Below are 13,272 nucleotides of genomic sequence, written 5' to 3' on the forward strand. Positions count from 1 at the left end.
GAATGATGCTTTTTAAAATCCACTTCTGCCCTGGAACAGCAGCAGAACTCACCGTTTCCCCCTTGAAATGATCCTTAGCAAGAGCTGTTTGCTCGCACTTTATTGTGTCTTTGCCATTGAAATGACTGGAGGTATCTTTAGTGGCTGTTTTCAAAATACGGAGTTTAAATTGTGAATCCATTGTCCCCTCAATGGTTTCAGTGCAAAGGCTTAGGCAAGTGACAGTGCTCGTGTTCTACATGAGTAAACCATGGAGGGATCCCTGCTGCTCCCAGGATTCCTTCAGGAAACCCCCCCCGAATGAAGCAGGGAGGCAGAAACTGAGGGAAGGAGGGTCCTGATGCTAAAAATTCCACGGAACATTGCGAATGTGTAAAATATTCTTTATTTAGCTCATCTTCTGAAACCCAAAAATAAATACAAATACTTATAGCCAAACCCTCTAAGCCCTCAAGTTTCCTAATCCACCTCGATATCCCTAATATGTAATAGCTTTGCCTGTTTTGGGGGTTTTTTTTCCCCTTTTATTACATAAAACTCAGATTACAGAGTGAAGGAATGTCCTGAATATCAGCTCTGGGGAATGTGAGTCCTTCAATATCAAGAGCAGATTTCTGTTCTGGGTCCTGCATTCCCTGATGGCTCTTCCCGAGGTGAAGATTGGAAGTGAAGTGACAGTGGCAGCGGGTTCTGCAGACCTGGGCAAGGCTGGAAATCCCCCAAAAGGCTAAATTTAGGGTCTGGTGTCAGAGTCCCTGTGAACCTGTTCCTTCTCCTCCTCCAGGAATGCACACATGCCGTGGCTGTGCTTCCTGGAGAGTCTCAGAGCAGGAGAACACAGGACAAGAATGGGATTTGATTTAAACGTGGGGTTTTGTTTGGCTGAGATGGGGTTTTACCTATTCCTAAACTTATTTTACCTGTGCTGGTTTTATTAATCCCAGCATCTTATGCAACAAGTGGTTTGAGCCCTTCTGGGTCAACTAATTTACAGGAAAAAATAGTTGATAGGGAATGGGAAAAATTCTCTCAATGTGAATGGGAATTTCTCATGACAGAAAGGAAAATACACTGAGTTTTGTGTGATTTTGGCTGTTTTCACCTGCTTTTGTGATTATGCAGGAATTAGAGAACTTCCAAAGTTTGGAGCTCTGTGAGCACAGAAAAAAACCCAGTAACTTCCAATGCCACAAGGATTTGGATTCACCAAACCTTTCAAACGTATCAGTGCCAGGTTTATTACTGAATTACCTTTGGCAGGGTTTATTTTCCGTTTATTCTCAATAATTTAATGGAAGGTCCCGCTCCAGTGCTGCTTTATTGATGGGGTGAATGGCAGAGAGGATCTGTCCTTGGGAAGAGACACCAGCACGAGGTGCAGCTCCTTTCCCTGGGGACACCGGGACACGAGGGCAGGGGGACACAGAGGGCAAGGGGGCACGGCTGGAGCTCCAGCTCAGCTCCTGAGTGTGTCTGAGCACTCCTGCCCTGTGATGTCACTGGTACCTGCGGTAGAAACGCTGAATCCATTAGCTCTGACAGATTTATGGGATGAGCATATGTTACCAGGATTATGAGAAGCAGTTACATTCATGGGGAGATTCTATGATTCACTGTATCCGCTTGTGGAAACCTTAACTTTTACACCAGAGCTGCTCGGGAGTGTCCTGCTGGCAGGCGCAGGAGAGCTCGGTGGGAGCAGGGAGCAGGGACAGTGGGTTTGGGGTGCACAGCCTGCTGGGGAGCAGTGGGGCTGCTGGGGACAAAGCCAACAAAGCTGGGGAGCCAGGAGTGGGGAGCAGGGCCAGGAGTGGGGAATGGGACCAGGAGTGGGGAATGGGACCAGGAGTGGGGAATGGGACCAGGAATGGGGAATGGGACCAGGAGTGGGGAGCAGGGCCAGGAATGGGGAATGGGACCAGGAGTGGGGAATGGGACCAGGAGTGGGGAATGGGACCAGGAGTGTGGAATGGGACCAGGAATGGGGAGCAGGGCCAGGAGTGGGGAGCAGGGCCAGGAGTGGGGAATGGGACCAGGCAGGGCTGGGGAGCAGAGCTGGTGGGGAGTGGGACTTGGTGGGGTTAAGGAGCAGGGCTGGAGGGGTTGGGCAGCAGAGCTGGGGGATGTGGGGAGCAGAACTGCTGGGGAGCAGAAGCATGCAGGGTTGGGCAGCAGGGATGTTGGGAGCAGAACTCTTGGAGAGCAGGGCTGATGGGGAGCAGGGCGGTCGGGGTTCAGGGCAGTTGGGGTTCAGGGCTGATGGGGAGCAGGGCTGTCGGGGTTCAGGGCAGTTGGGGTTCAGGGCTGTCGGGGTTCAGGGCTGTCGGGGAGCAGGGCTGTCGGGGAGCAGGGCTGATGGGGTTCAGCGCTGTCGGGGTTCAGCGCTGTCGGGGAGCAGGGCTGATGGGGTTCAGGGCTGTCGGGGAGCAGGGCTGATGGGGAGCAGGGCTGATGGGGTTCAGGGCTGTCGGGGAGCAGGGCTGTCGGGGTTCAGGGCTGATGGGGTTCAGGGCTGTCGGGGTTCAGCGCTGTCGGGGTTCAGGGCTGATGGGGTTCAGCGCTGTCGGGGTTCAGGGCTGTCGGGGAGCAGGGCTGTCGGGGAGCAGGGCTGATGGGGTTCAGCGCTGTCGGGGTTCAGGGCTGTCGGGGAGCAGGGCTGTCGGGGAGCAGGGCTGATGGGGTTCAGGGCTGTCGGGGAGCAGGGCTGTCGGGGAGCAGGGCTGTCGGGGAGCAGGGCTGATGGGGAGCAGGGCTGTCGGGGAGCAGGCTCTGGCTGCTGCGGGGAGCGGGGCTGGCGTCCCGAGGAGCAGCATCCCGCGAGCGGCGGGGGAGGCCGATCCCCGCAGCAGCCGGGGCGGGGGGGCCGCGATGACGCTCCCCGAGCCGCAGCCCTGCCCTGCCCTGCCCTGCCCTGCCCTGCCCGGGGGGCGCTCGGTTCCCCCGAGCGGCGGGGGCAGGGCCGGGGCGGGCCGGGGCCGGGCCGGGGGCCGGGGCCGGGGCCGGCGGCGGGCGGGGACTCGCTGGCGGCGGCCGGGGCAGCGCAGCGGCGGCCGCGTGATGAGGGAGCGGAGCGGCACCTCCGGCAGCGCTGGCGGCGGCTCGGCCGGCCCCGCCATGGAGAGGCGGCCGCAGCGCCAGCCCGAATACATGTCCGTGTGCCTCTTCGCAGACGAGCCCTACCAGAAGCTGGCCATGGAGACGCTGGAGGAGCTCGACTGGTGCCTGGATCAGCTGGAGACCATCCAAACCTACCGCTCCGTCAGCGAGATGGCATCCAACAAGGTGAGCCCACGTGCGGCGCCGGGATGCGGAGCGGGGATGCGGGACGGGGATGCGGAGAGGCGCGGGGCGCTGAGCCTGATCCCGAGCCGTCCTCGCGTCTGTCCGGGACAGCAGCTCCGAGTTAGCGGCGGTGAAGGGGCTCCGCGTTTCCCCGCGGAAACGCGTCCAGGGAGAACTCGCGGCGGGTGGCGTGGGGAGCGAGCCGGGATGGAGCGGGGAGAGAGAGCCGGGATAGTCTGGGGGACGCGATCCGGGGTATCGCGGAGAGCCCCATCGCTGCCGCCGGCTCATTTCCGAAAATTAAAGAGGTTTCAATTAGCGCCGGTCCCTTGGAGCCGATATGAGCAGGAACACTCTGCAAACGCCGGCATTTAGCAAATCACCACGCCAGAAGTCAATTAACTTCATTGCTTAATAATAATAACGGCGAACTGTAAACATTGTGGGTCCGGTGTTTTACGGCTGTTTTGGCTTTCGGTGACGTTTTAATTTGATTTTTAATGCGTTGGGCTGGCATCGCTGGGCGGCACATGGTGAGGGTGGGCAGGCAGAGATGGTGACAGGGAATCAGCTCCGGGGGCTGCTGCTCTGCGGAGCTTTCCTGGGAGCGAAAGGGGAGTTGTGAGTTTCTCTGCACAGAATAAAGTGCTGAAGTAAAGCAAGGAAAGTCCGTGGTGTTTAAAGTCAGGGAAGCAGGGGGAGAGCAGAGTGCCTGGAGTATCCTGACAGGCAGCAGAGAGCGAAACGCCAGTTCTGAGCAGCTTTTGGGAGTTGGTGCTCCAGCCCGCCTGAGCCCAGCTCGGTTCCAGCATCTCCCGGAGCCCACCCGGCCCTCGCGGCTCTCCCCGCCCGCTGCCCGCGGCTGCAGGGAGCCGGGCACTGCCCCGGGCACAGCCTCCTCGGGCCAGCCTGGCAGCTCCCAGCCCGCGCCTGCCCCTTCCAGGGCTCCCAGACAGCGCTCCCAGCCCCGCCGTGCCCGCTGGAGTTGTCACAGCCACAAATTCCCAACCCAGTGCCCGTCGCATCCACGTCCTTGCCCAGTTGTGATGGTTTTAAACCCAGTTCTGCACCACCCCGATGTTGTTGGGTTTTGTTTTTTGGTTTTTTTTTTTTTTTTCCTAATTGGAAATGACTGCAATCAGAAATGCTGAATCAGAAACTGAATTTATGGGAAAAAGTTAAGCAAAGAAATCCCGAAATCCCGTGTTGTTTCAGCTTCCACTTCTGGTAGTGATTACCACGATGTGCAGGGGCAAAGGAAGCAGTAAAGGGTTTATAGACCGAGCTTTTAAGAAATAAATATTATTTTATTCGTTTGAGTTTGTGTTGAGGGAACCCTGGATGGAAGTTGAGGAGGGTTCAGGCTGCACCTCCAGTGTGAACACGGCGCCCTTCAATTTGAGGTTACTTTTTTTTTTTTTTTTTTTACTGAGTGACAAATCTGGCCTCGTGAAGGTGAAACTAAACTGCTTTTGTAGCACTTTAAAGTTGCGATTACGCGGGGTGCAGATGGCTTGCAGCTGGCTCGAGAAAAACTTCCTGAAACTTTGTTCTTTCATAACCCGTTTCTGAAATGTCTGCGCTTTTTTTGTCAACTTCCAGTTTCACAGTCTTCAGCTGTGAAAAAGAAGCATAAAATGGCCTCACACCTCGCTTGTCTTTGCTGTGGAACCGTAAATATTGTCACAAATCACGGCACGGTTCGGGTTGGAAAGTTTGGTTTCAATGCCTGATGATTTGGGGGATTCGTGGCTTTTTGGGGGTTTGGTGGCAGACAGCGTGCCTGCTGGCAGTGCTGGGTCTTCTGCATCTTCGGGAGGAGGCTGCAGCCGCCCTTCCCCGCTCCGAGCATCCCGTCCCAGCGCCAGCTCCGCTCCGAGGCATCTCCATTTGTCACCGGTAAATAGCAAAGCCGGCAGATGTTTTGAAAACAGGATGCTTGGGCTGCGCATTATTAAAGAAAAAACGGAAAGAGAAACAGTCTAGATAGGAAGAAAGCAAATCGGCTCGGCATGCTCCCAAGCGCAGCAGCAGAATAAACACTGACCTATCTTCCTGACCTCCGCTCTCGCCAGTTCCTGGCCCCGCGCCACCCCAGCCAAACTACGTCATTTGAGCCTGATAGTAGGCATGGCACAGCTGTTGCAAGTGTGACTCGAATTTCCTGTCTCCTTCCTGACAGACGTAGTTTAGAAAATCCAGAGTTGCAACAACAGCGCCGAGAGAGGCAGAGCGGGAGGCTCTCGGCATCCGTGCGCGCAGGGGGATTCTCAGGAGCGCTGCGGCAAAAAAAAAAAAAAAGGAGGCAGCGGAGGGGGAAGAGCCATGCGGGACGGCAGCCGGGCTTTGAGCTGATGGGGTTCGGAAGGCAGCGCTCAAAACATGTGCGTATTCCTCGTTAAGCCGGGAGTTAACGCCAGCAGGAGCGAGGGAATGAGCGGCTCAGCTTGCGGGGCTGTGCCGACAGCGGGGAGCCCGGGGACCCTGCAGTGCCACCCGCAGGGATCCCACGGAAAGCTGGCAGACAGGCAACTCTGCTCCCTCTGATGCTGGCACTGAGTCCTGATGCGTTTCCAGTGCAGACCGGGCCAGGCTCTCTGCAGAGCTAGCCCTGCACAGCGCTATCTTTCTAATTTAGAGAGAAAAAAAAAAAAAAAAAAAAAAAAGACTTGCAAAATTACCTGTTTGCAGCTGCCATGAAGGGAGTTTATTTTCCTAACATTGAATTTCCTAACATCTTTTACTGGGAGCTGATAGGGCCCTGCAGCTTTGCACTGAAACAGAACAACCTGGAAGGGGCTCTGCAGGCACTCAGTGCTGCTTGAGAGACCCAACCACCCTTATTTACATTATTCCTACATGTATACTCAAATTTTCCTGCATTTATCACCATGTCCAGCTTCCAGCTCAGGCAGCTGCTGTGTCAGAAGGGTTTGTGAGTCAGTGATGACAAAAAAGGGCTATTTTCTGTCCTGGCATCAGGCAGCTGTCCTTAGCCTCACTTTGCTGCAGATGGGAGCTGCTCTAGTCCCTAATTTGGGATCTGGGGCAGGACGTGCTCGGCGCATCCCCTGGATCATCAGAAGGAGCGGGTCTTTTTCCCAGCTGCAATGCTGGCCTTGCCAGCTCTAGGTTTTTATGGGGCCATCACATCATGAAATGGAGGGATGGAGAGCATGGGTTGTTTCTGCAGAGCTGCCTGTCCGTGCGGGATGCAGCCCAAACGGAGATACCTGCATGGACCTGAGCTGCACCTCTGCCTCTCCTTAAATTAGACCAGGCTTGTTCAGAGCTTTCTGCAGTCCGAGTCCAGAGAACAGAATTCCTGCTCTCTGGGGATATTCTAAGTTTAAATAGACAGAGTGTGAGTGGTGTCCTCTCATGACTTTGCAAACTCCCTTGCCTCTGCCCAAACTGTTACTTGGAGGACTCTTCCTTGCAAATCCTTAAATCTCTCTTACTGCAACTCTTAAAGATGTTTCTGTTATTCCCAAGTGCCGGATAACTCAAGCTTTGTCCAGCTAGCGGCCCGGGACAGCAGCACAACTGCTGCGTGTTCCTCTCTCGCTTGTGAGGCACAAGATAAACACAACCCATCTCATTTTGCTCGGATTTCAAAGGGCATTTCGGTCAGAAAAGCGGAGCAAGGCCGCACCTCGCTTTCGGGAGAGGGTGGCTAAATAAACATCTGGCCATGAATGTAAACTGCCGGGGCCGCGCTGGAGGTCGCGGCCAAGTGCCAGCGGTGGATGTGCCGGGCTGCACAGCGTCCCCTCCGCCCGGCCAGCCTGGCAGCCCCCAGCCCTGTCCCCTTCCTACGTGATGTTTCCCTTAAGTGGTGCCGAGCTGTTTAGTCTTCCCCGGGCTTTGCGCTGGAACTTCCTTTGTTTAATCGCCGCACAAAGAGAGGTTTGTTCGCTGCGGCAGCCGGCGGAACAAAGACACTTCCACGTCTCCTGTTTTTCCAAGGCGGGATGAATCACTGAGCTCCGCACAGTGCCGGTACTCCCGGGGATCTGCGCTGGGGAAGCGGCGAGCGGAGCGCCCTGGCGGGGCTGGCGGGGCCGCGCTGGCCGCGCTCCCGCAGCGCCGCTCCCGCAGCGCCCCGCGCACATCGCTCCGCTTTGACGTCGCTCTTTAACCCTTCCCCGGCCGGGCAGCCGCCGCTGCCGAGCAGGACCCCGCGCCGTCGGCATGCTCCAGGAGGTAGGAGCAGTTTCGGGCTCGGTCTGGGGATGTTCCCCCCAGCCGGGTGGGATCTGGCGGGTTTGGTCCGTGTTGGGGATGTCCTTGTGCTAGAGGACAGGGCGCCGCGTTCCTCCGGCGCTGCGGGAGCGGGGTTTGCAACACAGGCGCTCGGAGGGGTGAGCAGGAGCTGCCAGGGAAAGCTGCTGGATCAGGAGGGAACAGCTCTGGGTGCTGGCTCTGACCCAGGCTGGAATCCCCTCGGGATTTGGGGAGCTTGGTCCCAGTCAGCTCCTGTGTGTGAGTCTCATCACCGTCATAAATGGACTTTAGGGTGGCTGTCTCTGTGTCCTCCTCCCGTGCTTATTGCCCTCTAAAGGAAATCATTCTGGGAGTGTCAAATATGCCCTAAAAGCAGGGTAGAATATTGGGGCCATACATAATTAATAATGTGATATTTCATCCTTGTGAGCCCTCTGGGCTGTCTGTCCAGATATCTTGGTTAAACTGCTTCAGATATTTTAAAAATTGAAATATTGGAAAGCTGCAGCATTGGCTGTGGGATGTGTGGGGACAGGATTAGGAGACAGTGTCACCATCTGGGATGCCCTCCTGGAGCAAAGGGATTTTGAGTGCTGGATGCTTTCCCATCTTCTGGGATGTTGTGGAAAACGTGTGGGGAAAGCCCATCCAAGGGGGATCCCCTGGCCACTGCTGGCGCAGAGATCAAGGCTCTGGCAGTGGAATTTTGGTTCAAATCCTTCTCCCCTGGAGCATTTTGGGGAGCTGTCACCCATCCTCTGAGCCACAAGGGTGCCCAGGACCTTCTGGTGTGTCCTTTACCCAATTCTGCTTTTCCTGGGACGTGATGGGGTTTTATAAGTTCAGCATTCTCAGACTTTTACGTTATAACACGTCAGGGTGGGGCTTAAATAAATAATAGCTCAAAGGCAGGATCAAAATGAATCATGAGCTGAGGGCAGCCCTGGAGAGTGACTAAATGTGGGGAGCAGGGTCCTCTCTGGAGTGGAGGATGCTGGTGACATCCCAGAGGAGCAGCATCACTCAGGATGAAGGAGCTGAGAAGGATTTCAGGGCAATCCTAATCCTCACCCTGGAGCTGAGTGGTTTTGTGGACAGCCTGACTCCAAACTCCTCATTTTTTCCCAAGTTGTGTTCCACGGGGCTGATCCAAATATTTGCATGAAGTGAAATTAATTGAAAGATGTCGAGTTATCAAAGGCAGGACAAGTTGTGGAGATGGTTTGAGATGGAGATTCACCCTCGGAGCTCTGAGAGGGAGAGATTGCCCCGATTAAAGCCTGGCTTAAAGCAAACAAACCAGAAGTGCCTCAGCTTGCTGCCGGTTTAGCACAGCTGGGCCAAGGGCAGCAAAAGGATTCTGAGGAGCATTTGCCTATCTCTGTGTGAGAAGGAGTTTTCATTTAATGTTATCTCCATTAATTAGTGCCTTCTGTATGGGTTTGATGCTTGCATTAGGCTCATTTTCATTATGGCAGGACCAGCTGCCACATTTTTAGGGGGATGCTGAGCTACACCAACTTCTTCCCTGGATTTTCAGTGCCCTCTTCCCAGGACTCCCTCTTTATCCCGTGTTTTCTGAAGAAAACAAACTTCTGTTGATTCAAACTTGCCAGAATTTTTTTTTCCAATGCAAGCATCTTGGAAAAGTCTTCTCAGGGCACAAAGTTATTTGAATTTTCCAAAGCCTGTTCTCCTACTCAGGTAAAACCCCAGCTGGATTTGCCTAAATGATGGCTGCAGAGCTTGATTCAGATTTAAATTAAATTTAAATTGCTGCTTCATACGATTAGCAAAACCCCAAGTTTAATTGCATTGCTCTCTTGTTAAATGACAAATGCTCTGTTAGTTGTTATTTTGGGGGTATTTTCTCTGATTGAGGATACAACCCAGGTTATTCCACCCCAAATTCCCAGCATCTCCTGGCTCCCAGAGGAGCAGGGGAGGCTCTTTGGTTTGTGGCTCTCCTGACGCAGTCGCTCGGCTTCCTCTGGCACCGAGGCCCCGGCGCTGTGGTTTGCAAGGGTGTGACTGACACAAGATTTGGGGCTGACATGTGCAGCTCCTGCAGCGCTCTCTGCTCTCGGGGCCACAGATGTTGTCAGGGCTTTCTTTAGTCACCTTCATGTCAACAGAGGAGCTGCTGGAGGTTTGCGTTGTGTGCTGCTGGCTCTCAGCAGCTCCCCTTCCTCCTCAGTCTCCTTTTGCTCTCAACACATCCAACGTTCTTCCAGCTGGTAAAAGCCTAAAAATGACATTGCAGAGCGAGTGTTTTGGCCTGTTTCTGCTTTTGTTTACCCACCTCTCCCTAGAGGGAAGAATAAAAGCAGTGCTGGGATGAGAAATTGGTGTGGGCCTTGACCATGCAGCTCTGGGGGAGGTGGGACAGATCTGGGGAGTTATCCCTGGCCTGGGATGTGCCTTTTGTGTGCTTCTTCCTCCCAACAGAGCAATTTGTGTTATAAAATGCACCTTTCAGTGTGGGAGAGAGAGGAAATCCATACAAAACCCAACCAGATGAGCTGTACACTCCAGATGTAGCTGCCAAAAGAATTGGGTGGGAGAGATCTGTTCTGGATACTGGAAATGCATTTTGGATGGAGCAGAAACCAACCTGAACTTCCCCCAGAGGATCCCAGCGCTTCAGACCAGGCCAAACCTCCCTGCTGGGGCTCTTCCACCCAAGGAGAGCAACAATCTGTCCTTCGTCCCATCACACAGCAAGAAATAACTGTCCGAGGCCAGGCTGGACAGGGCTGGGAGCAGCCTGGGATGGTGGAAGGCGTGGAAGGAGAAGGCTCTCAAGGTCCCTTCCAACCCAAACCAGTGAGGGCTTCTCTGAAATCTTAAACTCTGCCAGTCCTGCTATTTCACATCAATCCAGACAAAGGGAAACCCAGCCCAAGGATTTGGGCAGTGGTCTTGGAGACTGGGATCCATGGGCAGTGGTGTTGGACACTGCAGGACTGGGATCCATGGACTGGGATCCAGGGCAGTGGTGTTGGATATTCCAGGACTGGGATCCATGGATTGGGATCCAGGGCAGTGGTGTTGGACACTGCAGGACTGGGATCCATGGATTGGGATCCAGGGCAGCGGTGTTGGACACTGCAGGACTGGGATCCTTGGATTGGGATCCAGGGCAGCGGTGTTGGACACTGCAGGACTGGGATCCATGGATTGGGATCCAGGGCAGTGGTGTTGGACACTCCAGGACTGGGATCCATGGACTGGGAGCCAGGGCAGTGGTGTTGGACACTGCAGGACTGGGATCCATGGATTGGGATCCAGGGCAGCGGTGTTGGACACTCCAGGACTGGGATCCATGGATTGGGAGCCAGGGCAGTGGTGTTGGATATTCCAGGACTGGGATCCATGGATTGGGATCCAGGGCAGCAGTGTTGGACACTCCAGGACTGGGATCCATGGATTGGGATCCAGGGCAGCGGTGTTGGATATTCCAGGACTGGGATCCATGGATTGGGATCCAGGGCAGTGGTGTTGGACACTCCAGGACTGGGATCCTTGGATTGGGATCCAGGGCAGTGGTGTTGGACACTCCAGGACTGGGATCCTTGGATTGGGATCCAGGGCAGCGGTGTTGGACACTCCAGGACTGGGATCCATGGACTGGGATCCAGGGCAGCGGTGTTGGACACTGCAGGACTGGGATCCATGGATTGGGATCCCTGGGCAGTGGTGTTGGACACTGCAGGACTGGGATCCATGGACTGGGATCCAGGGCAGTGGTGTTGGATATTCCAGGACTGGGATCCATGGATTGGGATCCAGGGCAGTGGTGTTGGACACTGCAGGACTGGGATCCATGGATTGGGAGCCAGGGCAGTGGTTTTGGATATTCCAGGACTGGGATCCATGGATTGGGATCCCAGGGCAGTGGTTTTGGATATTCCAGGACTGGGATCCATGGATTGGGATCCCAGGGCAGTGGTGTTGGACACTCCAGGACTGGGATCCATGGATTGGGAGCCAGGGCAGCGGTGTTGGACACTCCAGGACTGGGATCCATGGATTGGGATCCAGGGCAGCGGTGTTGGACACTGCAGGACTGGGATCCATGGACTGGGATCCAGGGCAGTGGTGTTGGATATTCCAGGACTGGGATCCATGGATTGGGATCCAGGGCAGCGGTGTTGGACACTCCAGGACTGGGATCCTTGGATTGGGATCCAGGGCAGCGGTGTTGGACACTCCAGGACTGGGATCCTTGGATTGGGATCCAGGGCAGTGGTGTTGGACACTCCAGGACTGGGATCCATGGATTGGGATCCAGGGCAGCGGTGTTGGACACTGCAGGACTGGGATCCATGGACTGGGATCCAGGGCAGTGGTGTTGGACACTGCAGGACTGGGATCCATGGACTGGGATCCAGGGCAGTGGTGTTGGACACTGCAGGACTGGGATCCATGGATTGGGATCCAGGGCAGCGGTGTTGGACACTCCAGGACTGGGATCCTTGGATTGGGATCCAGGGCAGCGGTGTTGGATATTCCAGGACTGGGATCCATGGATTGGGATCCAGGGCAGCGGTGTTGGATATTCCAGGACTGGGATCCATGGATTGGGATCCAGGGCAGCGGTGTTGGACACTGCAGGACTGGGATCCAGGGGCTCCAGGAGCAGGCAGGAGCGGATCCGGCCCTGCAGGGCACTCGGGGATTTCTCCAGGTGCCAGCCCCATCCCACACCTTGCCCACACATGACACACGGATTTTCAGGGAAGCACAGCGCTGGTTTCTCCATGACCTGAGCCCTTCCCGGCGGCGGCCGAGGGGATTTTCCTCCCTCAGCGCTGAGTAACACCCGGAATTCTCGGGAATGGAGCAATCCAGTCTCGCTGGGGAGGAACACAAACCCCCGGCGCTTTCCTTGGGCAGGCTCCTGCAGGGAGTTTTTCCTTTCCGGCATTCGGAGCAATTTGCATATTTCGAGTCTCATTTGGCTGGAAACGAGCTGGAAATGCCCCAGTGCTGCAAACGCTCAGCTCCAGCTCCCAGTTCATCACTTTTTTTTAAAGCCCCGTGTTGCGTAAATCCCGTCCCACCCAAGGGAGGTTCTGCTGCTCTCAGAAATGCTAAACTTCACGGGGGAAAATCTGAATATTGTTCTGTCTACATCAGATAGATGTTCTCGCTTTCATGAGCAGCCACATGCTGATTTATGGCAACCTGCTATTTATTTATCAACATTTACATTGTGGATTTCTAAATTATTCTAATAACATCAGGCCAACAAGTTGGTCATGATGCTGCTCCTTTAAAGTCTTCCTTTGAACATCTCTATAAATCAAGACTGCTTTGATGTGAAATTGGAGATTTCATAAGCCTGTGTTTACTTTTGGGTTTCCAAAATCAGCTGAAGGGAAAACAAAAAAAAAAAAAAACCAAAAAACAAATAGTACTTTGTATCTCATTAAAAAGAGTTTCTAGCGCATTAAACGCGATATTGTTTTAGGAAATAGGAACTAGAAAGAGCTGCAAAAGAAATTTGATTTTTTTAATGACTGATAGTTGACTGCAACCATTCCACTTTTCTCCAGGCACTGAAATATGGCTGAAGACTTTCTCCCTTGGTGCTGTGTGAAACAGGCTCGTATTTTTTGGTTTTGGGTTTTTTTCCTTGTTTAAGCATTAAATGCACCTCCCATCATTCTCCATGGAGTACCTAGGAAGGAAAATCGATGGGAATTATGAAGTAACAAGGACAGCTGCAAAACTGTTTGCCATGGTCCTTTCTGTAAG

General features: G+C 54.3%; 1 protein-coding gene across 6 annotated transcripts in view; it reads left to right on the forward strand.

Moving 5' to 3' along the window:
• PDE4B (phosphodiesterase 4B) overlaps positions 1-13,272 on the forward strand; it is a 182,534-nt gene that overhangs the window by 150,099 nt on the left and 19,163 nt on the right. For 4 of the 6 annotated variants that reach the window (XM_068199009.1, XM_068199010.1, XM_068199011.1 and 1 more), the window contains one exon: positions 3,170-3,282. In XM_068199009.1, coding sequence (XP_068055110.1) covers positions 3,170-3,282 — 113 coding nt within the window. Of the gene's footprint in view, positions 1-3,169; positions 3,283-5,487; positions 5,667-7,461; positions 7,489-13,272 lie in introns of those variants that run through there. The other 2 variants (XM_068199014.1, XM_068199015.1) reach the window with 2 other exon arrangements.

Source organism: Anomalospiza imberbis, chromosome 9, assembly GCF_031753505.1.
Source record: "Anomalospiza imberbis isolate Cuckoo-Finch-1a 21T00152 chromosome 9, ASM3175350v1, whole genome shotgun sequence".
Classification (NCBI taxonomy): Eukaryota; Metazoa; Chordata; class Aves; order Passeriformes; family Viduidae; genus Anomalospiza; species Anomalospiza imberbis.